Here is a 25,000-nt window from a genome sequence, read left to right on the forward strand (position 1 = left end):
GATGCACATATTCTATTGTAAACATGTGTATAATTTGTAAAAAAACACGAAGTGAGGTCCAGAGTTGTAAGGCTTACAGTTCGTGAGTGCAGGTGGAGGGCTTGTCCATGCGATGGCCTTCTTTTAGAAGTTTGAAGAGCTCTTCCACGGGGACCCCGGGATAGGGGGACCCTCCCAGCGTGAAGATCTCCCACAGCAGCACCCCAAAAGACCACCTGTAACATAATCACCACCACCATCACCATCAAAAGCCCAACACCTCGTCCTCGTCCTCCTCTTCCTCTTCCTCCTCCCAGGAGAACCCACATTGCTCCAGGGACTATAACCAATACCATGTAAAATAACTACGGTAAGTTGTTTCGGACAAAAGTGTCTGCTAAGTGCAATGTGATGTAGTGTAATGTAATGATTGCTCCTTGCTAGGTCCAACTCGAATCACTTTGGAAGCCTCATTGAGGCTGCATGGCATGCACATGGAACGGGGACACATTTAGTGGCTCCTACTGTAGGCCTACACAGCATAAATTAAGATGATGAATAAACACGGTGATACTCACACATCGCTCTGGTGCGTGTATATCCTGTCAAACAGAGCTTCCGGGGCCATCCACTTCACCGGCAGACGACCCTTCACAAAAAACACACACTCCACGTTAGTCAAACATACTTAGAGAAATATATGTGCACCACTTCATGACAGCAATATACTGCAGAACAGATTCAGATACTGTATTGATTCTAATATCATACTAACCCTTGTTTATAAATATGTGATATATACACAGTTTACTTTAGGCAAACAACCTTAAGGAGTTAAGGAGTTTTTCATTGAAATGGCAAGGGATGGGTAAAATAATCGATTTAATCGATAATCGATCGATTTCATTCAAAATTCACATAATCCATTCACAGGGCACAAAATCGATTTTTTGTTTCTTTTTCTCTTTGTTCTTTTTGTTTAATTTAGGTCTATGGAAAATACCCAGTAGGTATTAGTCAATTAGGCCTAGGCCTACTTATTACAGTACAAATTAGCAGTCTGTTAACACTGTCAAGCCATAGACCTTTGGGATTTTTATATAAAAATAGGCAACAGCATCTTTTGGGGGAAATCCTGGCACCAAGAAGGGAACGGATTGACTCGATTCGAAATGAATCGAATCGAATCGAATCGTGATTTATCGATTCAAAGCTCTAAGAATCGAAATCGAATCGATTCAGGAACAAGGCTGTGATACCCAGCCCTAGAAATGGCTGTGTAGGAGATCCGAGAAGAACACCCTGAGCAAGCTGCATGCTGCATGACAACTCAAAAGTTCAAATCCCTCTCTGCCTTGGGGTGTCAAGGCGATTTTAACTAAACAGTATGCAGTGGATGCCAACTAGCAGATTTCGTTCTAGAACGTTAGTAAACCTCCCTCCTGAAGCCTCATACAGTATCAGTAGGCGGCAGGTTTGAGCCCCGGGTGGCGAACTAGCGCAAGAAAAAAGGGATCTCCTTCCCTTTCCACCTCTGAGGTGGACCACGTTAATATACTCACGTTGGTGGTCTTCTTGTAATAATCAATGTGGTGGATATCTCGTGCCAATCCAAAATCTGCAATCTTCATCACATTGTCCTCGGTTACCAGAACATTCCGGGCAGCCAGGTCTCTGTGTATACACTGCAGGATACACAAGGATGCAAGTGTCAAGGGTCAAAGGTCAATGGGAGGATTTGAATCGCAGTCACAGACTGCACAACCTACTCTGTGCAGACCAGTAAATATTAGTTTGTTTACTTATTCGTGAAAATATCAAAAATATCACATTTGTGAATGTGCCCCTCACTGGACCTTTAATTGTCTGTGCACATATTCTTTTCCTGCTTTTATCTGTAGCCTTTTATGTTGATGTGTTTGTTAGATGTTCTGTGTGGACCCCAGGAAGAGTAGCGGATGTGTTACATCAGCTAATGGGGATCCTAATAGAAAACCAAATATCAGAAATGTGCATTTGTACCTTTTTAGATGCAAGATACTCCATCCCCCTGGCCACCTGGTATGCGCAGGACACCAGGTCCTTGATGAACATGTTCTCCACGGGCACCTGGTCGGGGTTGTAGCAGTACTCCAGCCCCGGGGGGCGCCGCGCTCGCAGGTACTCTCTCAGGTTGCCCTTGGACGCAAACTCCACGATCACGTACAGCGGACCTGGGGATGGGAGTCACAGTTGAACACAAAGGGGGCTAAGGACAGGACAGAGGCTTACATCGCAAACTCCACTATCCCACACAGTAAATGTTGCGGTGTTAATTCAACACTTAAAGAGTTCATTGACGTCCAAATGATGTCAAATCAACTCTCTAAGTGTTAAATGAACACTGCAGAATTTACTGTGCATATTAGACCTGGGGATGGGAGTCACAGCAAAAACACAGGGTGGCTAAGGACAGGATTATCTAAAACTTCACTACCACATTTACAGCAAACCTGGGGATGGGTCATATCAGATGGGTCATAGGAGAAACTTTTTACATGTATTATTACATTTATTTATGTACATTTTACATTCAACTATTTACTATTTACTACTTACATTTCAAACTATTGGTTGGGAGTCACAGCAGAAAGCAGAGTATAATGATGTGGGAAGGACAATGGGCACAGGGAAGCCTTAATTTCCCTTTGGGACCAATGAAGTCTTAGCACTCACTACTCCATCTATTGTGATTCCACAGGTAGTAACTATATTGACATGGGAGAAATATTTACACCACATCAATAGCTAGGACACTCTGTACTTTCATAGCTATTATTCAGTACCTGGTTCAACAAAACTTCATGGCAAGGGCAAAAGGTGAAAAGACAAGAAAGAACAGGGCAGGACAGGAAAGGACAGGATAGGGCAGGGGCCTCGCAGGTCATTCACGATACCACATACCGTACTTTATTTCAATACAGAAAACACCCCCAGGAAATATTGTTTGTGTTTCGAAGAAAGAGGGGGGCTGGTGAATGAATAATTTAAGGGGTTTCATACAAAACAAATTCAGAAAAGTGATAAATATGCCAGAAGCCAAGGGGGGCTATGGTCCGGACGTCAAGAAATATGACTGATCAGAGAGATGCATGTGTGCATGTGTGTGTGTGTGTGTGTGTGTGTGTGTGTGTGTGTGTGTGTGTGTGTGTGTGTGTGTGTGTGTGTGTGTGTGCGTGTGTGTTTGTGTGTGTGATTGAGAGCCTGCCAACAGCCCGAGTGATTGGACAGATATGGATACGGGCCCGATTGATTTGGACGGCTTCATAACCGGCCGGTTCTGGCATGCCTGGGTTGCATAATAGGCTTAGGATAACAGGTAGAGAAGGAGGGAGGACGGAAGAGGTAGAGAAGAGGAAGGGGGGAGGCAGAGGAGCAGGAGGGAGGGGGATGGAGAGATGAAAAGGGAAACAGCAGAAGGCATGAAGAGGTGGATGAAAAGGGAGAGGGGGGGGATAGAGGAGAAATGAGGGGGAGGAATAGGTTGCATAATAGGCTTTGGATAACAGGTAGAGACAGAGGGAGGGAGAGAGGGAGGGGGAAGAGGGAGGGAGGGAGGTTGAGCAGGAAGGGAGGAGGAGAATGGAGAGGTGAAAAGGGAAACAGCAAGGCATGGAGAGGTGGATGAGGTAGAGGTGAAGGGTGGGATAGAAGAGAAAGGATGAGGAGGAATAGGGGTGAGGAGGAGGAGGAGAAGTAGGTGGAGGAGGTAGAGGTGGTAGAAGAGGAGGGAGAGCAGAACCACAAGGTCATGTTTTCTGTATTACTCTTGCATGAGCGGCATAACTGTGGGAATTGCAGGAGAACTAGGGGAGGTGGAGGAGGAGGGGAGGGGCAGAAAGAAGGAGGAGGAGGAGGCGCTGGTCATGCTTTCTGTATTACTCTTGCATGACTGGAGGTGGAGGAGGTGGAGGAGGAAGAGGAGGAGGAGAGGGGAGGTGGAGGAGGAAGAGGAGGAGGAGGAGGAGGAGGAGGCGCTGGTCATGCTCTCTGTATTACTCCTGCATGAGTAGCACAGCTGGGGGTTGAGTAGGAGGGGAGGAGGCACGGACCACGCATTCTCTATTACTCCTGCATGAGTAGCATAGCTGGAGTAGAGGAGGAGGAGGAGAGGAGGCGAAGGAGGAAAGGAGGAGGTGGAGGAGGGGAGGAGGCGTGGGTCATGCATTCTCTATTACTTCTGCATGAATAGCATAGCTGGAGGAGGAGGAGGAGGGGAGGATGAGGAGATGAGGAGGAGGGGAGGAGGAGGAGGGGAGGAGGAGGGGAGGAGGCACAGGTCATGCTTTCTGTATTACTCCTGCATGAGGGTAACTGACGGGAGATGGTGGAGGAGGATTGCAGCGCAGAAGAAGAGGAGGAGGAAGTGCTCATCATGTTTTCTGTATTACTCCGGCATTAGAAGCATGTGCTGGGGTTAGGGAGGGGTGGGATGGTGGAGGACGGGAGGAGGAGGAGTGGAAGAGGTGGAAGAAGAGAGGTGAAGGAGAAGAGGTGAAAAGGAGGAGGTGAGGGAGGAGAACAGTAGTGGAAGAGATGAGAAGGAAGATTAGGGGAAGCAAGGAGGAGAAGGAGTGGATGGAAGAGGGGAGAAGGGCAGGAGGAGGAGAGGAGGAGGAGGGGAGGAGAAGGAGTGGAAGAGGGGAGGAGGGCAGGAGGAGGAGAGGAGGAGGAGGGGAGGAGAAGGAGTGGAAGAGGGCAGGAGGAGGAGGAGGAGGAGTAGGGGAGGTGGGGCTCATGGCTGGGGGCCAGCGTGTGGCTGGGACTGCTGCTGCTGCTGCTGCTGTTGTTCCTGCTGCTGCTGCCCCCCTGGGGAGTGTTCTGGCTCTGGCTCTGCGCTCTCGCTCTTGAGGAGCAAGAACCGTCTCATCCCATCCAGCTAACAGCAGCGCTGGCTGCCAAAGCCTGTCAGGGTAGATTTGAGTGATACGACAGACCCTGGGAGATAGAAGGGGCCGGTAGGGGAAATGCAGGGGCCCGGCAGACCCTGGCAGTGGGGGGCGGTAGGGGGAATGCAAGGGCCGGTTGTGTCCAGCGGAGAAACTCAGGAAACTGGACTGAACTAACTAACACACCTCGACGAAGGCTTCTTAGGTCAAAGTCATAGTTCAGAGGGTAAAGGGTAATTCCGGCCAATTTCAACATGCAGTTGTAGCCCAATATACTGTATCCTTGACTGGTTGTAAATAAACTATGCCCTTCATTAGAATGGCCAGGATGTCAGAAAGGGCTTGCAAAAAAAAGAATGCTGCGTTGTCAGGTATTGAAAAGTCAAGATTGGAGTGAGCAATACAACTGAGTGATGAAATTCGCTGGAATGTTCTTTAATTGGAAGCTTCTTAAGGGGGATTCATACTTGTCGTGAGTGGCGCTAGTCTCCTTCATACTTCACTCACGACGATGGCGCGCGCCGTCACGTGACCAAAAATTTCGACACGCCCCCCGTCGTAAGCTCAAAATTCGGCGCGTGTCGCAACGTCGTGCACACGAGGATTTTTCTAACTTGTCGTGCGCCACCAGCGACCATGCAGGTAGGCAGACAAAGCAGGAGTTGCGAAGAGAGACTACAACTACTGTAGGCTACTACAGAATGGATCCTGCATCATTTTGAGGATAATAAAATGTCATAGAGAGTTATTTTATCTTCTCTCTTAAATGTTGTTCAGTGAAACAATTGTTTACTTTGTTCAGAAGCACGTTGTGTTCGGCGATCTATTTATAAATTCTGCCGCCAGAACAATGCTCTCACATGGTCTTGGAATGATCTGGCAATGTAGGCTACAACAAAAAAATATATGTTTCAATGTGGTAAGTCACAAGTCAGACGTTCAGTAGCCCTACAGCAGCCGTGTTTGGCTTTCTATTTTATACATCAGTAGAACTCACGCTGCGAGTTGCGAAAAATACTGCCGTTTCTCTCATGAACAGCAGAGGGCACTTCCGACAATGCGAGCAAGGCGCTTTTGAAGTATGAATAGTCTGTCGCAAGTGATGACGTCATTAATGGCTCTCGCGCCACTCGCGACAAAGTGCGCACGTGAAGTATGCAGAGCCCTTTAAGGTCAGATTAGACTTCTGCAACTGCGCTCGTCAAAACTCGCGTGGGAGTGGCCACGAACCAACATTGTATTCATGCATCTGCGAGTTCTGCGAGGTCCGAGGTCTCGTCGTGAGCCACATTTGAAATTGCGCGATTAGGCTACTTTCACTACATTGTAAGCACTGCGGTCATTATTAAGCAATGTTGCTTTCTATCCCGGTTAGCTAGGTATTTTCACACAAATTGCAAAGGCAATGCACTGGTATCATTATTTGACATACCCAGTCTGTTTTCACAAGCAGAAAATGCAAGCATGTAAAGACAGTTGATTCTGCCGATGTGTGTTTACATTCGGTGGAGGAACGGTAGTAAAACCGCAGGCATTGTGCCACGAGTGGTCAACTGATGCATTGTTTGTTACTTAGCTTGGAGCTTCGTGTATTTACACACATTTACACACAAGGCATTAATAAAGTTTTTAACAGAATACATCTGCTCTCGCAAACTACTGGCATTGCGCTGCCACAAGAACAGAACAAGGAAGTAGCGAGACGACCAATCATAGCGCCTTTTTGTCTGCGTACTCCGCGTCCGTCCGACGGATAGTTAGAATTTTTTCGAGGCGCTCGACGACGGGCGCAGAGCCTCTGAGAGGGGGGCGTGGACTCGCATAGACAGAAAACGGACGGACGCAGATTCTATGCGTCCGAAGCATAAATCTAGCTTTAGGGTCAGGTCCTGGTCCAGATATTTTAACATGGTCTTTAACATGATAAGTGAGGCCTTCTTATCTGATATAATTGCAATGCCATGCAGTTTCACATGAAATATGACATGTTTTGTAAAGCAATCTTAGAAATTGCATCTGTAATACAATTAAATTATATTTTCTGTGGACCTAGTGAAGGTGGGGTCTGTTGATAAGGTGACCATCTTAAATATAGGCCAAAAGTGCCAGGGAAATCCTAGTTTGTGTTCATCAAACGACCCTTGGGCGACTTCATAAAATTTGAGGTGGCCCCTCGAATGAAAAAAGTTCCCCACCCCTGCCCTATGGCCATCCAAGCCTGTCTGGACTAACCACACAGTGCTGGAACCTTCTCTTAGGGTGAATTCATGGTCCAGAAGTCTAAAATGGTGGACGGACGCCAGAGCGAGGGGGGGCAGGCAGACCAGCCGACCGATTCGGATGAGCATGGCATGGGCCAAGCCGTTTATAATGGGAGCAGTAAGCTTCCTGAACTGTGATCCCCCTGTGGCCATCCAAACCACACGGCTGTTCACCACTTTAACTTGTGGATCATGACTTTGGCGACTACTCCATTGGTGGTTGTTTTTTAGTCTTAATTTGATAAAATTTATGCTAATAATGACCAAATTTGATTCAGTTGCATGCTAATATTTTCTACATTTTCTTCAGTCATTACACGACGAGGCAGTCCGACATCCAGCATATTAACTTTTGCACCATGACCTCAGCCACTACTGCATGGATGGGAGATGCTTCTCCCCTTTAACGGGCCTTAAAAGGACACTTTTCAAGCCTTAAATATAATTCCCCAAGTCTGTTGAATACAGTTTATTATAATATCTTACCATCTTGTGTGCAGGCCCCGAGGAGGTTGATGATGTTCTTGTGTTTGCCGATAATCTTCATCATCTCCATCTCTGAGATCAGGTCTGACAGGTCCTTTTCTGTGGCGTCAGCTACAAGGGAAAGACCAGTGGATTGTATATTAGAATGAGTGGCCTATGAGTGGAGGAGTAGAATAATGGCGGAGTAGTAGTAGTTGAGCACAGTGGAGCAAAAGTAGTTGAGTGAGTGGAGCAAAAGAGTAGAGCAAATAGCAAGGATGGATTACTGCAGGGGCCTACCGGGCCCAGGCCCAGGGGCCCAAGAGTCCAGAGGGCCCTGAAGCCCAATCCTCTAAATTTCCATTCTCATGTTGTGTAAAATCACACTTTTAACAACTCTATTTTCACATGTTTTCAGGGGAAAAACACCTGAATGCCCAACAATATAGGGTCTCTAACATCTGGAGGGGGCCCTTTCTTGTTGTCTGGCCCAGGGGCCCATGGAGTCATGATCCGTCCCTGGCAAATAGGGCATCTGGGCATCATTGCCCTACAAAGCAAAAAGGCAGCAACTGTGCCCAGCTCCAAACTGAGTCAGTAGACTTTAAAATGATACTGCAATCCAGTATACGTGTTTTTCAGGAGATTATTGGCATGTGGCAGTTGTTACTTTATATTACTACCTTTTTTGAAGATCAATTATTTTATTTAACTTTAGACTTCGATATATATGGCGTTTAAGTCATAGTAACTCATTTTAAACAGCAATGCAGTTACTGCCTTTTTGTTTTGTAGGGCAGATCAGCTCCCAGGGATAGACCAATGTACTGTGTTAGAATGGAGTAGAGTGCAGTAGGAGTGGGGAGTAGGAGTGGAGAACAGTAGTAATGGAGAAGAATAATGAAGGAGCAGTAGTAGTAACTGAGTGGAGCAAAAGAGTAGACCAAAAGAGGGTGTCCTTTTCTGTGGCGTCAGCTACAAGAGAAACACCAGTGGACTGTATGTTAGAATGGAGTAGAGTAGATGGACTAGGAGTGGTGGAGTAGAATAATGGAGGGTTAGTAATAGTTGAGTGGCGCAAAAGAGTAGAGTGAAGAGGGTGTCCTTCTCTGTGGCGTCAGCTACAAGGGAAAGACCAATGTACTCAGTGCTTGAAGTGGAGGTGAACTCAGTTCCCCCACCTCTTAATTTTCATCATCAGAGTTCCTGCATGAATCTTGTGCGGCGCATGTTCACGTAATTAATTTCATTTTGAATGATAATTGGACAATTAGGGTTCCTGCACTTTTTTTTCCACTTCAAGCACTGAAAGTACTGAATGTTAGAATGGAACAGAGCGGAGTAAGAGTGGAGAACCGCAGTGTAGTGGTGGAAATTAATGAAGAAGGAGGAGTGGTAGCAATAGATTAGAGCAGTATATTATAGATTATAGAGTATTATCAGAGCAGTGGTTCAGTGGAGTAGTAGCAGAAAAATTATTGTTAGTAGTAGAAATAGTTGTGGTAGTAGTGCTGGTAGCAGCAGCGGTATAATTAAATAGAATAGAATAGAATAGAATAGAATAGAATAGAATAGAATAGAATAGAATAGAATAGAATAGAATAGAATACAATACAATACAATACAATACAATAGAACAGGATAGAATAGAATAGAGTAGAATAGAACAGGAGTAGCCGAGACACTTCATTAATCCTGCAGGAAATGAAGGTGTATGGGCATCTTGTGCACATGTATACTACATATACAGTATATAATCATCCAGTACAAACGTTCAAGTATTTTCACTGTTCCACAAACTGACTTGCGACCAACCACACAAGCATTCAGCCATTTCAGTCCTGCCGTGTTTCTTAGTGTCGACTAGTGACAGAGTACCATACATCAACCAGTTAAGTGATTCCACAGATGGCATTAATGGATCGGGGAAGAAGCACGGTTGGAAAAGGCAAAACTCAATGTGGTGGGGGCCGGGAGAAAGGGGCTAACGGACATTAAGGCTTTTCAATAAACGGAGAGACTGATTGAATAAACTGGCGTATAAGCGTTTGCCAGATTATCAATTTCTGTGTTTTGAAATCTGTGTTCTTTTTTTTTGCCCCCACAATGAATTTTCCCAGAAAGCCCTGGAGTTGCAGCGTTCTGGACCTAGCCTATCCCCAGTGAGCCAGCAAAGTCTGAATAGGCTTCGTTATCCTCGTCCTCGACAGAGCACGTCCACTTTTATGAGGACTGTCATATGTTAAATCAGGGATACTCGGCCGGCATGTGTGTATTTCTGCTTGGCTCTTAGGCCCGTGAAGATTCCCATTTTATACGGCTTGGGGTAGCCAAGAAAATTTGTAAGCTTGACATTTTATAAAAAGGTGAAACATGCCTTTCAGAGATTTTGTGAGTTTGTGAGTCTAGTGTCTTGCCAAAATTGTCTGAAAAGCCTGCATTGTCTTTTCCCTGAGCTGCTTTTAAAGTGTACTGTGAACTGTCATACATGTGAAATCAATAAGGGCTTTTCGTAATTTCTACCATTTTGACTCAACTCAGTCTGATGATTGTAACTTTCTGAGTTTAATTTGAACGTCATGACTTACACTTTCTCTAGACTTCCATTTTTACTACGTTCCTACGTTCATTTTTAAACTTTCATTTCCCTTATTCCATTTGCTGAGTTCTTGCTGCATTATATGTTTTTACTTTTGTGATGCACATATAAAGCATACAAATAAAATTGCCTTCCCTTCTTTATAAAGTGTCACTTTTGACTTAACTTTAAACTGTTGGCTATACGCAAGTACTGTAGACTCCAAACTCTACTGAGGCTATTTAGAGGCCTCCGCATGGTGCCCTGTTGCCGGGGACAGACGAGACGTGCCCATGGAGAGGCAGGCAGGCTGCCCTGACACGACTCTCCCTCTGGGCCTGGAGTTACAGTACCCAGGCCAGTACACATGCCTACAGGCCTGTGGGGACACTAGAGGTCCACCAACACCACCACAACTACCACTAGCACCCCCTACCACCACCACCACCACCACCACTCACCACCTCCACCCACCGCCAGGACTGTTGACAATGTGGGACAAATGGGCCAGTTGCCCCGGGCTAGGAAAAGGGGGGCCCCAGAACTAACAGTACACCAGTACACATGCCTATGGGCTTGCTGGGACACAGGAGGTCTGCCACCAACACCGCCCACCACCAACACCGCCCACCACCACCCCCGCCAGGGCTGTTGACGCAGGGGGATAAACGGGCCAGTTGCCCGGGACCGGGAAAAGGGGGAGCCCAGAATTGGGTCCCCAGTATATTGTTATGCATTTCCAAAAGGGGCCTTTTCAAATGACTTTGTGCTCGGGGCCTGGGCAAGGCTGTTAGCGACCCTGTCCACAGCCGCCACACTTCCAGACTCTTAATGACTGATGTCGTTTTAGTAAACGAGCCAGAGAGTGCAGTAAAATGGCTCATTGTTGGCGCTGAGGGGGTGCAAACAAAGGATGGTAAGCAACAGCAAGGCTTGTTTCTCAGTTCCACTTCCTCAGCAATGTGGTATAAGGGTGTGTGTGTTTTTGTGCTCCATTCACCCTAGAGACATGGCAACACACAATTGAGGCGCACGGCTGGAAGTGAGTGGGTCTTCTGCAGCACACTCTACAAACCAACCATATAATCAGCTATTGTTTTTAAAACTCTCTCCTCCCTAAATGTCAACTACACCATATATCAAAAGTTTCTTTTTTAAATTTACACCCTCAATGTTCCACAGTTTTTTTCTTCAAAGTATGCCTTCATCGTCATTATCATGAATATTTCTCTCGATTTCCAACGTCAGTGTTTGACAAAATTTTTTCGTGTCGTGACAAAGCCGGACTCTCGAGTGCGATTCTTACATTTTATTTTAGTAGGTTAGCAGAACAGGTGTCCATCTGTCATTCTAACCAACGAAAATAAAATACAAGAATCACACTCAAGAGTGCGACTTTTCCACAAAAAAACAAGTATGAATTTGTTCGCACCCCAAGACCTTGTAGGAACAGTTTTGAGCTTGGAGTGCACTTTCTGGGAAAAAAACTACTTAAATGTAAACTATACCATATATCAAAAGCATCTTTTTTTAAATTTACACCATCAATTTTCGTCAAATGTTTAGCCATTGCGTCATCGCCTTTGTAATTATAGTGCCACGCATTGTCGTGTCATTACATTACATTACATTTAGCAGACGCTTTTGACCAAAGCGACTTACAAGGAAGTACAGAATAAGGCACAGTACACAGTACAGTAGTATACAAGTAATGTAGAACAGATAGAGAGCGGAATAATATTGGAGGACCTATGAAATGTAGTGCAGGTTAGTATCCAGGACAAAACTTCTGATAAAACTCACACTTGAGCATCTTGACGGCCACCTTGCTGACGCGGTTGGGCTTGTCCTTGTCCATTCCGATGACTTCACCCATCACCACCTGCCCAAAGCAGCCTTCTCCCAGAGGCTTCCCCATAACCAGCCTACACAAAACCACAGGAGAGGAGGGAGAGAGAGAGAGAGAGAGAGAGAGAGAGAGAGAGAGAGAGAGAGAGAGAGAGAGAGGGAGGAAAGAGAGAAAGGAAGAGAGGAAGAAAGAAAAGGAGAAAGAGAGAAAGAGAGAGAGAGAGAGAGAGAGAGAGAGAGAGAGAGAGAGAGAGAGAGAGAGAGAGAGAGAGAGAGAGAGAGAGAGAGAGAGAGAGAGAGAGAGAGAGAGAGAGAGAGAGAGAGAGAGAGAGAGAGAACCACAACTTCAATTACATGACAAGTTGGCGACAGAAAGACAGCAAGTGAAACACAACAACAACAGGCCCATTAAAAAAATGACTGGCCTCATACGGATTCCTATTTGTGAGAAGGAGAATGTTAGTGGCCATTTTGATGGTTTCAGTGAATGCGTAGGCAGCTACCATTATGCACACCTCCTTGATCTACTGTATCTACTGTGAGTCGACATGTCACCATTGCGTACCAAGGGCCCAACCAGTTTTAAATTAGGGACATATTAGCGAGTAGCGACTATGGGAGGAAAGCACTTAATTTAGCTGAATGATGTCCGGCTTGTGTATTGCCTTCTAGCCACATTACTATTAGTATTACATGGCTGTTAATTATATTATGATTGTTGTTGAAATACAACTTACAATACTCAAACAGTGTACAGCAATAATAAATGCTCAGCCTATTTAGATTCATATAAATATGGACATTTGTACATTCAGTGTGCTGACTTAAATATTACGATTTTATATTATACTGCACAGTAAAGTCTGATAAGGTGTGCGTGCATTCGTGCATGGTGTGCGTCTGTGTGTCAGATGGCTGCGGTTGGGGGGATGCAAAAAAGGGGCGCAAAGAATTTAGCCAATTCTGTTCAGTTTCAGCCATTATGGGTAGTATGCACATATGGAGACGGAGATGTTTTTTTTCATCCTAAAATGCTGAGTGCTACAACAATGCAAGAGTGTAGTCTTCAAAATCTGTCAACTTATCATATGACCTCTTCAAGAACACTTGGATCTTGTGCTCATTGCATGTGTCCTGGATCCAAAGAAAATAAATCAAGTGTGTGTGTGTGTGTGTGTGTGTGTGTGTGTGTGTGTGTGTGTGTGTGTGTGTGTGTGTGTGTGTGTGTGTGTGTGTGTGTGTGTGTGTGTGTGTGTGTGTGTGTGTGTGTGTGTGTGTGTGCATGCATGTGTGATGAGGCACCTGTCGCGGGCCAGCTCCCAGCGTGGGTCCTGTGGCAGCTCGTACTCTGAGACGCCGGACAGCATGGGGGAGCCGGATGAGGAGAGGCGGCCCGGGTGGACCAGCATGGCCCCCGAGTGGAGCGAGGCGCTGGAGTCCACAGACACCTGCACAGGGGAGAGACACGTGGGTTACTCTCAGCACAGGGGAACAGTGTGGAGGGAGGGTCAGGGGAGTGTGTGTGTGTGTGTGTGTGTGTGTGTGTGTGTGTGTGTGTGTGTGTGTGTGTGTGTGTGTGTGTGTGTGTGTGTGTGTGTGTGTGTGTGTGTGTGTGTGTGTGTGTGTGTGTGTGTGTGTGTGTGTGTGTGTGTGTGTGTGTGGGGAGCAATGCTTAACCATAATGTCAACCAAACCGGATAGGAAATCTGTCAATACTCAAAGGTTGTTGTGTAATATCTTCTCCAAATCCAATCTGTGTCTGTGACTTTCAGCTAAGTTTAAAACAAATAAAGTTTGAATAAAAACATATTTATTGCTGGAGCTTGGGATGAGATTAAAGTGATGGTGATTTTGGCAGATGTAGTGCCGCCCCTTAAAATATGACAGCTTTTGGCCCGCAACCGTGGGCAAGTATTTACCTTAATGGAGGGACTTACCTCTAAAAATAAAAATATACGACTCAAATATACCGCCTTGGGTCAATCTGGCTTCGTCATGAGCCAAAACGGGATTAAAGGTGATTGCATTAAGAAATATGTGGCACTTTACAGCATTCATGACATGCACTAAGAAATACTGTACGTCGTAATTTTGCACAACATGCACTAAGAAATAGGTCACATTTTACAGCACATGCACGACATGCATTTGTTCACTGATGAAGGATTTACCTTTTTATGTCAGAGGTGTTGGGGACCCATTGTATGTCAACTTTATTTAATATAGCGGTACATTGTTTTAGGATAGTAATTAAAACTGATTAACTGGTAATGATAACTCTTCTTGTGCTGTATACTATCTACTTACCACAGGGGTGGGTGAGTTAGTGTGTGTGCATGTGTGTGTGTGTGTAAGAGTGTGTGTACGCGTGTATACAGATTTCAAACCCCCTATCTATTTTCTGTTACCTGTCTGCATAGAGGGATGCTCTTGGCCAGTTTGTACTGCACACTACCTTACGTATTGAGTGTGTGTGCCTGTGTGTGTGTAAGAGTGTGTGCGCGCGTGTGTATAAAGATTTCAAACCCCCTATCTACTTTCTGTTACCTGTCTGCGTAGTGGGATGCTCTTGGCCAGCTTGTGCACGGCCAGCTGGCTGTTGAAGTGGCTCTTCTTGGAGGAGCTGTGCATGCGCGCGATGACTGCGATGGCCACCATGACGCAGATGAGGAAGAAGCCCACGCAGTAGATCAGCACCTCCAGGTAGGTCTGGCTGGGGGCCGTGGAGGTGGGCACCGCTTTGGGGAACGGGCAACAGAGAGATCAGTTAGGGAGGATTTAGGCAGAGAGAAGTAGTGTTACAGGGCAGGGGTGGTGGAGGTGGGGACTGCTTTGGGAATGGGGACTGGGGTTATGGTACAGAGAGACCAGTTAGGGAGGGTTTACGCAAAGAGGAGTGATACAGGGCTGGTATGGTTACAGGTAGGTCTGGCTGGGGGCTGTGGAGGTGGGCACCGCTTTAGGGAAGGGGGGATAAACAGGAGAGTTGTTAAGAAGGACTTACAGGGTGATGGATTTGGGGAAGGCTAACAAAGACAGGGGTGGGGGTTTGGGTCGGGTCGGGTCAGGTGGGGGTTGGGGTTGGACAGGTAGGTCTGGCTGGGAGCCATGGAGGTGGGGGTAAACAGGAGAATAATTAAGAAGTGACTCGCAGGGTGATGGATTTGGGGAAGGCTAACAAAGTAATTTCCGGGGTGGGGGATGGGGACTACAGGTAGGCTGAGCTGTAGATGTGGGGACCCCTTTGGGGAGGCAGGTACAGCTATGGCTACAGGTGGGTGGATGTTGGCACAGCTTTGGGGAGGGACGGATCAGTTAGAGATGTCTTGTGGGTACAGAGGGGGCAGATGGGATTGGGGGGGGTTATGACTATGGGGGAGTTGGCACAACTAGTCTACATAAAATGTATACGTGGATTTCATTTTTTCCATATACACAGACATAAAATCACCATCATAATCATCATCATCATCATCATAAATGAGTGGACATTTCAGGAGGCCTTTTATGATAGTGGCAGTGTTGACAGTATGAGGCAGAAACGACATGCGTAAAGACAGATGTATAAGACAGACATATAGACTACACAGATACAACCTCATGTTTGGACTGCAGAGAAGGGAAATGATAATCCAACAGAGAGCCCCAAGACAGCCCAACAATAACCCCATGAACAGAGCCGACAAAGCAAATGAAATTTCAAGAGTGTTTAAAAAAAAAAAAAAAAAACCTCCACTGTCTTTGGGAGTGTCGTCCAAACATGAGATCATGTATACTGCACGTGTGTCATCTATGTTAGTGTTCCTCAACAGAGGCTGTAGGCCTACAGGGGGAGGGGAGGGCATTAGTCTATTAGTCTATTTTAGTCCTTACTGTAATACTAAGGGGGGTGTTGGCAGACGAGGTCAAGGGGGCGTTTGTTCAAAAAAGGTTGAGATCTATGTCTGATATATGTCTATCAGAGCAGACGCATGGGTAAAAAGCAAAGCAGAGTGCACTTGAGTTAAAACACTGAGCGTAATGTGTAGTGCCGAGAAACATAAAATGGCAGATTCATTTACTGTTTTCTTAAAGGGGGAAGCATTGGACCAGCATTGGCAGGACACTGATTGACATGCCTCCATCTCATTAGTTGAAAAGAGGAGATAGAAACGAGAGAGAGAGAGAGAGAGAGAGAGAGAGAGAGAGAGAGAGAGAGAGAGAGAGAGAGAGAGAGAGCAGTGTGTGTGTGTGTGTGTGTGTGTGTGTGTGTGTGTGTGTGTGTGTGTGTGTGTGTGTGTGTGTGTGTGTGTGTGTGTGTGTGTGTGTGTGTGTGTGTGTGTGTGTGTGTAAATAGCAATGTACATGGGAGGGAGAAGATGAACAAAACAACATGGGAGACATGAAGAAAGGACAAGAAAGACATGGAAAAGAAAGCCTCCCTTCTCTTCACTGGCTATGCCATCATGAAGATGTTAAAGGAACAGTCCACCTTATGTCAAGAAATTGCTCATCAGTAGCTCTGGTAAAATATGAGAATACATAGATTTTTTTCCTCTTTGTGTTTGCAATACATTTGCAATACATTTGATTCCATTGAGCGATTTTAACTCCAAGATGAGATCACTGGAGACTGATTCACTTGCCTGTAACTGTTTTAATTGTGTCATTTGATTTGTATTTCAATGCAACTGGGAATTTAATTGTGTAACTTGTGCCGCCACTTGGCCAGGACACCCTTGTAAAAGAGATTTTTTATCTCAACGAGTTTATTTTCCTGGTTAAATAAAGGTTAAATAAAATAAAAATAAAATACATAGTTTGACAAGTGTGTAGTGTATCATGAACACTGTCTAAACCATGAACAACATATGTTTTGTGCACATAACCAGTTAGTCACTAGTTTTTCACTAATCCTTTCACTTTTTCAAGTGATTAGTAAGAAATGTTCAAAATATAAAAGGATTTGTGATGTGATTAGTATGGCCAGTCAGTGTGATAAAAGTTGGGTAGAAAGAGAAAATTCAAACAATGAAAATGAGAAATCATGTATGCTCCTTAAGGGTGCCTTCATAGACACCGAGTGCTGGACAGAGAACCATGAAAGAAAGAGCCTTAACACCTTCATAGACACATAGCGTTTCAAGGCCGACTACAACAGTGCCAAGGCTGACTAGAACAGCGCCAGCGCCTGTGCCCTCACCAGTTACGTTTGGCACTAAAGTGCTTACGTGTGAATCATCTGCGTTCATAACAGGCTCTGAATGTTTTCACATGTGACTGTGTGTTCCCCTGATGAACTTGCTGATGTCCACGTTGTCATCACGGTTCACGGTTCAAGATTAGGTGCAGGAACGGGCATCATCACGGTTCTCAGTCAGCCTCTGTACGCCAATAGCGTTTTCAAGCTGACAGAGAACTGTGCCAGTGCCGGTTTCCTGCACCTAATCTCAAACCAACTGTGGGGTTCAGACCAAAAAATCAAAGTGTTCAAGAACCAAAAATGGTTCTCAAAGCAATATTTTCAAAGTAGGTTAATCTACTGACACAGGGTAAAACTCACAACGTGGCATGAGCGTGAATCATCGGACAGTAGTCACTTTCAGTTGTTAGTGTAACTAGTATGGACACCAACACGGGCACTGTTATAGACAACCTGATAAATCACAGCTATGGTCCTAGACAGTCCTACAGTCTAGGAACCATGATGGAGAACCTTGATGGCACCTTCATAAGACAGACACAGTAGAACACTGGGGCAGAGAACCAGAACCAGAGAAAAGGTTTGCACATTCCTTAGGATTTTTTTTCTTTTTATTCATTTATTGGCCTGATGACGTGTTAACCCTGCGGTCTACCTAAGATTCCTCAGATTGGAATAAAAAGAAAAGAAAGAACTTCAAGAAGAAAAAATCCAAAGGAGTGTGCAAACTGCAAACCTTTCTTCAAAAAGAAAAAAACCCGTCATCTTTTTGTTCAGCACCAGGGATTGTGCCCAAGCAACAGCCACAAGTGAACCATAACCATAGAACCATGAAAGAAGAAGAAGAAGGAGCCTTGAAGATACCTTCATAGACCGTCAACCATGCAGAGTGGTGCGAGTGGCCGATTGAGTTCCCCGCCAAGCAGGTGTACTGCCCTGCGTCCTCAAAAGACACATTCTTTATCTGCAGAACCTCCATTTCCTTGTCGGTGGTGTTAACGCCAGCGCTCTAGAGGAGGAGAACAGACAGGAACAGACCCACAGAGAAGAACCCAGAGAGGAGGGAGGGATGGAAGGGGAAAAAGAAGAAGAGAGGAAAGAGGGCAGATTAGAAGGAAGCAGCAAAGGAGCAAGATGGAGAATGCAGACACACACACACACACACACACACACACACACACACACACACACACACACACACACACACACACACACACACACACACACACACACACACACACACACACACACCACACACACACACACACACACACACACACACACACACACACCACACACACACACACACACACACACACACACACACACACACACCACACACACACACACACACACACACACACACACACACACACACACACACACACACCAGTGCTCGACACTAACTTTTTCGCTTACCAGCCATTGTGGCTAGTGGTTTTCCTGACTCACTAGCCATTGGGCCTTTTCACTAGCCATAATTTTCTTAACCATCATAGCAGCTTTAATGAATTATATAATAGGCTGTAATAATGTAATGTAGGCTAATATAACATAACATAATATAACACAATATAATATAATATAATGTAATATAATATAATATAATATAATATAATATAATAGGCTATAATATAATATAGTGCTTAATAATTAGAATTGTTAGGCCTATTAACTGGCCCATGCATGAACAGATTTACTGATCTGAGGAATGGCATAGCCTATATTGACCACGCAGAAACACCCAGCACAGTGTTTTGGAAGGGCACAAATGTAAGCTACACGAGAGCAAAATATTTCCGTCTTTGATCTGAAAGGCTCTTTCTTCATATCATATGGGCCAATCTGTGGAGGTCACCTTCCAAATTGATGCGCAAAGTAGATAGCAAAAGTAATTGCCAAGTTCGCCTGTCCTCTGTCATGGATGTGGAATAACACCTCTTCTGGAATATTTTCTTATAGTATCCTCTAAAAAGCGCACACAGATGCGGTAACTACAGAAGGGGCTACGACTTCCTTTCATTTCGTTTAATATTGAGTTGTTTAAAATAGCCTACAAATGGACGCCAGGCGAAACGGGCAAGGGACATGCTTTGCAGTCTGGAAGGCTACACTGTGCGTTGTTTAAGCCCGGTTTGACAGTCGGGAACAACAGCACAAGAAACATGGAGGAATATTAAGGTATGAAGACATACAGGCAAATCAGAAAATAATTTAAACCGAACATTATTAATGTCGCATGTGTCCTTGTCTTATCACTGCGCTTTAGTCTCGAGACTTTCAAAAGACAGCCTGGCGTGTTTTCCTCTCGCCTTGGTCATTTTAATGTCCACTACTACTAAGTATTGTACTAGTGACAGATCGCAAAACAGGTCAGTTGAGATGAACTTCGCTACTTTATTTTCACGATAAGGTTTTCAGTGACATTTCCAAACGCAACGCTGATATGCCGGTAGCTCGCAGCCACTCCTCTTCGCAAGACTAGTAGCTCTATCAGATTCTTGGCGTGCATGACACACAGGTGACACGTGACACAGGTGCTTCATGGGTATTGTAGGCTCGCGAAATCGCATTGTATTGCTTTTGTAGCAAAGACGGTCCGTGGAAAAAAACTAAAAAATGCGGTGCCTCATCATTCAGAATAGTAACGGACCCGCCAGAATGGCTAGTGAACCTTCGGTATCTACTAGCCAACGCCGACTTTCACCCGCATTTGGCTACCTGGCGTGTGTTAGTGTTAAGCACACACACACACACACACACACACACACACACGCACGCACGCACGCACGCACGCACGCACGCACGCACGCACGCACGCACGCACGCACGCACGCACGCACGCACGCACGCACGCACGCACGCACACACACACACACCCTTGGAAGGGAAAAACACAAAACAATAGAATACACCCAAAGACACCCAAATGAAAGTCAGAGTTCAGCTCCACCAACAGCAACAGCAACAACAACAGCAGCAGCAGCGACATTCCATGTCCCACGTCCCTGCAAAAAACTCTGTTAGGGTTAGTAGGCTACAAGCCAGAGAAGGGTTGGGGTAAAAGAGGAGGGGAAAAGCGCAAAAAATGTTTTCACCCTGCAAAGACACCATCACCATCTGAGAAGAGACCAGGGACCAGAAAAAAGGGGTTGAATGGAGGGGAGCAGTGGAGGTAACTGTTGGACCTTCCGACCAACTTTCCATCTCCACATGCTTGAGATGGGCCACATGGAACTGGAACCAGCAGAGTTCTGGAACTGTGCACCCCATGGCAACGTGCATTGTTTATGTAATGTGGCCAAGGGCGCCGCAGGGAGACTACTTGCACCCGCACAATTCTACCCCATGTGGAAACATGTTGCTATAAGACCTACCCATTCTGAGATACCAACGTGTGTAGGGCAGCCTACTGACAGTAATGCACTCATAGCACATTTGGTAACACTTTACTTAATGCCAGTATCATACATATGCCTTCACAGTGTCCTAACAGTGTCGTAACGTAGTCATGCATGTGTCATAAACATTCTGTCAACGTCAAAGATTTTATGACTGTCATGAAGTAACATCCGGTTATGGTAAAACAACCCAATGTCAACTTTTCATGACCATAAAAATGTTTTATGACTCACCCATGTCATGACACCGTTTGGACACCATTATGATCATGTTATATCCTAAGTATGACGCTGGTGTCAAGTTAAGTGTAACCGCACATTTTTCCACATGGAGCTAAACTGTGCAAGTGTAAGGCCTTCCTGCATAACGACTGGCAAATGGCCTCTGCTGGTGTTATTCCATGGCTTGATTCACAGGTAAGAAACACCCAAAATGAGCAAGGACTGGAGATTTACGCCTCTCTATTCCCATTTTTGTAATTGCCGATTTAATTCAGTTTCCTCTTAGTATCAATCTTAACACCTTATCCCCCCATCTCGTTCTCTCTACTTATAAAATCAATTTCCCCTCATGAGCCCTTGAGTTGTTGTGACCCTTCCAGGCTCCCGTAGAGAGGGAGGGGGGTTACCTTGACTACTGACAGTGAGCCAGGCCGACTGATTGGCCTCGCCTATATAATTGGAGACTTTGCAAATGTACTCGCCGCTGTCCTCCTCCGTCACATTGTGGAGCGTCAGCACCTGCGTGTCTGAGCTGTTCACACCTGAGTGCTGCAAACAGGAAACAGTTAGGGGGTCAAACAGGAAACAGTTAGGGGGTCAAACAGGAAATGGTAGGGATCAAACAGGAAGCAGTATGGGCTCAAACAGGAAATGGTATGGCTAAAACAGGAAACAGTATGGGGTCAAAGAGTAAGGCTATGATGGCCCCATGTGAAATAAGGTACTAAACAAAAGCGATGTAACATCAAATACAGTGCACTAACAAGGATGACGTAACTCACAAACACTATGGAGAACAAGTGCACACAGTATTTCAGACACAGGCGGCCCAAGGTCATTAAGGTAGACATCATCTTGGCCACAGACAAACGAACAAACAAACACAAATGAACAAACAAATAGTGAGACTATAAACCTGTATAGTGTTACCACTGTGCTATTAAAATGCTGTGTGGTTTAGAATGAGTCCATCTCATCTCTATGAGTGTATTAGTTACACTATGGCAAGATTCCTGGTCTGCATACAATGACAAACTTCCTGTGAGGTGTTCCAAGAACTTAGCTAAGTGGTAAACCAGGTTAGGTTAAACCTGATAATGTGGTAAATCATCTAATAGAAGAGCCTGGCGTCACCATTTTATTAACCAAAGGACACCTGTGGACCGTCTACTAGCAAGTTTAGCACTTCCCGTAAGTAAACCTAGCCAGGTTGATCACTAAACCATGTTGTTGGAATACACGCATGGACTACACACACACTAAACACACACTTCACACACTACACACACATTTGAGGAGAGTGGCATAATATTATGTGTCGTTACTGTACCTTCAGCACGCGGACGAATGGCAGGCCGTTGTCTCCATAGCGGCTGCCGTTGATCTCGATGTGCTTGAGCCACTGGATGTGGGGCTGGGGGTCGCTGAAGACCTTGCACACAAACTCCACGTCCGTGCCCACCACCGCTGAGCGGTTGGCGGGGAGGCCCGCCTGGAGAATGGGCCTGTGGGGGGACCGCTCTGTGGGGAGGAACAGCCACGCACATTTGCACGTACACACACACACACGCACGGAGGCACGCACGCATGCATGCAGACACACATTCAACCAGACCAGATATGCCACAAACATCCACAGACACACAGGAACATGCATATCCGACCAAACACACACAGAGACACACACTCACAGACGCAGAAACAGACACACACACACACAGACAAACACAGACACAGACACACACACACAGACAAAGACATGCACGCACACACACACACACACACACACACACACACACACACACACACACACACACACACACACACACACACACACACACACACACACACACACACACACACACACACACACACACACACACAAATACACACACAAATACAGTGTTTATATTAGGTCTATTATTAGATATGCATCACAGCCAAGTCCAACTATAGTATGTCTGGTATATGTTCAGACTAACGCACCTCGGATCTTTGAAAAATCACTAAAATCTCGCGGCTAAGATCTAATTGATCCCCATAGAGGCATTTATCCTAGCGGTATATCCGCTGCTGTAATTGCGGCCATTTTGTAGAAACGGGAACAGCTGCCTAAACTAGTGTTTCGCTTGAAAACCTTTTTTTTTTAAAAATAAAGTAATAAGTTGACCGAGGTCCAGGAGCTAAAAGCTGCTTACAAGAACAGAAGAAAAAGAAAAACAGAAAGAACAAAAAAAGAAAGAGAAAAAGTTGACCTTGAGTTTCTGATGTTCGATAAACACGAGCACTGTTAATGAAGCGGAAAAACTTGGCATGGAAGCAGCATGTTGAGGCCCTGATCAGTGTTGCATAGCTTTGAGAGTGTGTGTGTGTGTGAGAGAGTGTGTGTGAGAGAGTGTGTGTGTGAGAGAGAGTGTGTGTGCATGTGTGTGTGTGCGTGTGTGTGCGCGTGTGTGTGCGCGTGTGTGCGCGTGTGTGTGTGTGTGTGTGTGCGCGCGTGTGTGCATGTGTGTGTGTGTGTGTGTGTGCGCACGCGTGCGCGTGTGTGTGTGTGTGAGGGAGTGTGAGAGTGCGTGTGTATGTGCGTGTGTGTGTGTATCGTGGCGCCTCAGCTCGAGACTGGCCAAATTAGGCCCGTACTCAAAGCACAACATCAGAACCAATCAGATCAGAGCGTTCGAGGTTATGGAGGTGATATCATGGCCTCGGGAAACCTTACCGGACCAATGGGGCGTGATGCAAGCAGACTGGCTGCTGTGTGTGTGTGTGTGTGTGTGTGTGTGTGTGTGTGTGTGTGTGTGTGTGTGTGTGTGTGTTAGTATTTCAGTGTGAACTCAAGGTGAGTTTAGTGTTTCAATGTGACCTCACTGTGATTCCAACTGTGTGTGTGTGTGTGTGTGTGTGTGTGTGTGTGTGTGTGTGTGTGTGTGTGTGTGTGTGTGTGTGTCTGTGTGTGTGTGTCTGTGTGTGTGTGTCTGTGTGTGTGTGTCTGTGTGTGTGTGTGTGTGTGTGTGTGTGTGTGTGTGTGTGTGTGTGTGTGTGTGTGTGTGTGTGTGTGTGTGTGTGTGTGTGTGTTAGATTCTTTAGCCTCCTCTCACCTAACTGTATATCTCACACACTATGCAGACTTTGTGTATCATCCAGAATGGATGACTAATTGTTCCTATAAATGAAAACGGTTTTCCACCACGTCTTACCCAAGTGTGAATATGTGAGAACTGTGTTGCATATAATTCTGTCTGTCAACACAAAATACTGAGCTCTTAATTATGTTGGCTGTGCCTATTATAAAACACTTAAACTAAACTTAAAACTTGAAATATCTGGACACATTGAGAATAATAAAAGACAATCCTGCCTCCAACCCATATGGCAGACGTAGATGAAAACTGACTGGTGTGGCTTTAACACACATATTGCAAAGCACCCAAAACACAGTAAAGAAATAAAATCAAAAGGTTGGCTGTGTGTGTAAGTAAAGACAGAAGAAAAACAGCAAAAATGGGGCAGTCGTGACCTGACGGTTGGGGGAGTGATCTTATGATCAGACAGTAGCAGGTTCTAATCCCACCCTGACCTCTCCCAACAATTCCATCCATGGCTGAAGTGCCATGGAGCACAGCACCTAACCCTGCTAACCCTACAGGGACTGTAACCAATACCCTGTCAAATAACTAAATCGCTTTGGATACAAGCATCCTTGTAAGAAGCGTAATGAAACACAACATAAAATAAAAGATGCAGACTAGCTATGTGATCTAACCAAACAAGCCACAGACATGCAACTGCCCGAGCAAAAGAAAAAGTGGCATTCCTATCGGAATGTTAAGGCCTAAGTAAAGAAAGTAAATAGCTATGTGTCCACTGACCTACGACGTCGAGCTGGTAGGTGTGGTTGATGCTTTTGTCAATGGCCTACGCTCCTACGAGAATTTAAAGGCCTAAGTAAAAATAAGTAAAGTAGCTATGCAAGTGTCCACTGACCTACGACGTCGAGCTGGTCGGTGTGGTTGATGCTTTCTCCAACGCCCTACGCTCCTACGAGAATTTAAAGGCCTAAGTAAAGTAAGTAAGTAGCTATGCAGGTAGCTATGTGTCCACTGACCTACGACGTCGAGCTGGTAGGTGTGGTTGAT

At 45.5% G+C, this 25,000-nt stretch overlaps 1 protein-coding gene across 1 annotated transcript in view; it reads right to left on the reverse strand.

Moving 5' to 3' along the window:
- The window catches only part of fgfr1a (fibroblast growth factor receptor 1a), a 79,475-nt gene that overhangs the window by 5,351 nt on the left and 49,124 nt on the right, over positions 1-25,000 (reverse strand). The window contains exons 7-17 of the mRNA XM_063195457.1: positions 24,970-25,000; positions 22,195-22,385; positions 18,106-18,250; positions 14,607-14,797; positions 13,362-13,507; positions 12,015-12,136; positions 7,655-7,765; positions 2,002-2,192; positions 1,542-1,664; positions 558-628; positions 78-215 (exon numbers count right to left, since the gene is read on the reverse strand). The exon at positions 24,970-25,000 is cut by the window's right edge and continues 93 nt beyond it. Of these exons, the coding sequence (XP_063051527.1) occupies positions 78-215; positions 558-628; positions 1,542-1,664; positions 2,002-2,192; positions 7,655-7,765; positions 12,015-12,136; positions 13,362-13,507; positions 14,607-14,797; positions 18,106-18,250; positions 22,195-22,385; positions 24,970-25,000 (1,460 nt within the window). The remainder of the gene's footprint in view (positions 1-77; positions 216-557; positions 629-1,541; positions 1,665-2,001; positions 2,193-7,654; positions 7,766-12,014; positions 12,137-13,361; positions 13,508-14,606; positions 14,798-18,105; positions 18,251-22,194; positions 22,386-24,969) is intronic.

Source organism: Engraulis encrasicolus, chromosome 3 (assembly GCF_034702125.1).
Source record: "Engraulis encrasicolus isolate BLACKSEA-1 chromosome 3, IST_EnEncr_1.0, whole genome shotgun sequence".
NCBI classification, from domain to species: Eukaryota; Metazoa; Chordata; class Actinopteri; order Clupeiformes; family Engraulidae; genus Engraulis; species Engraulis encrasicolus.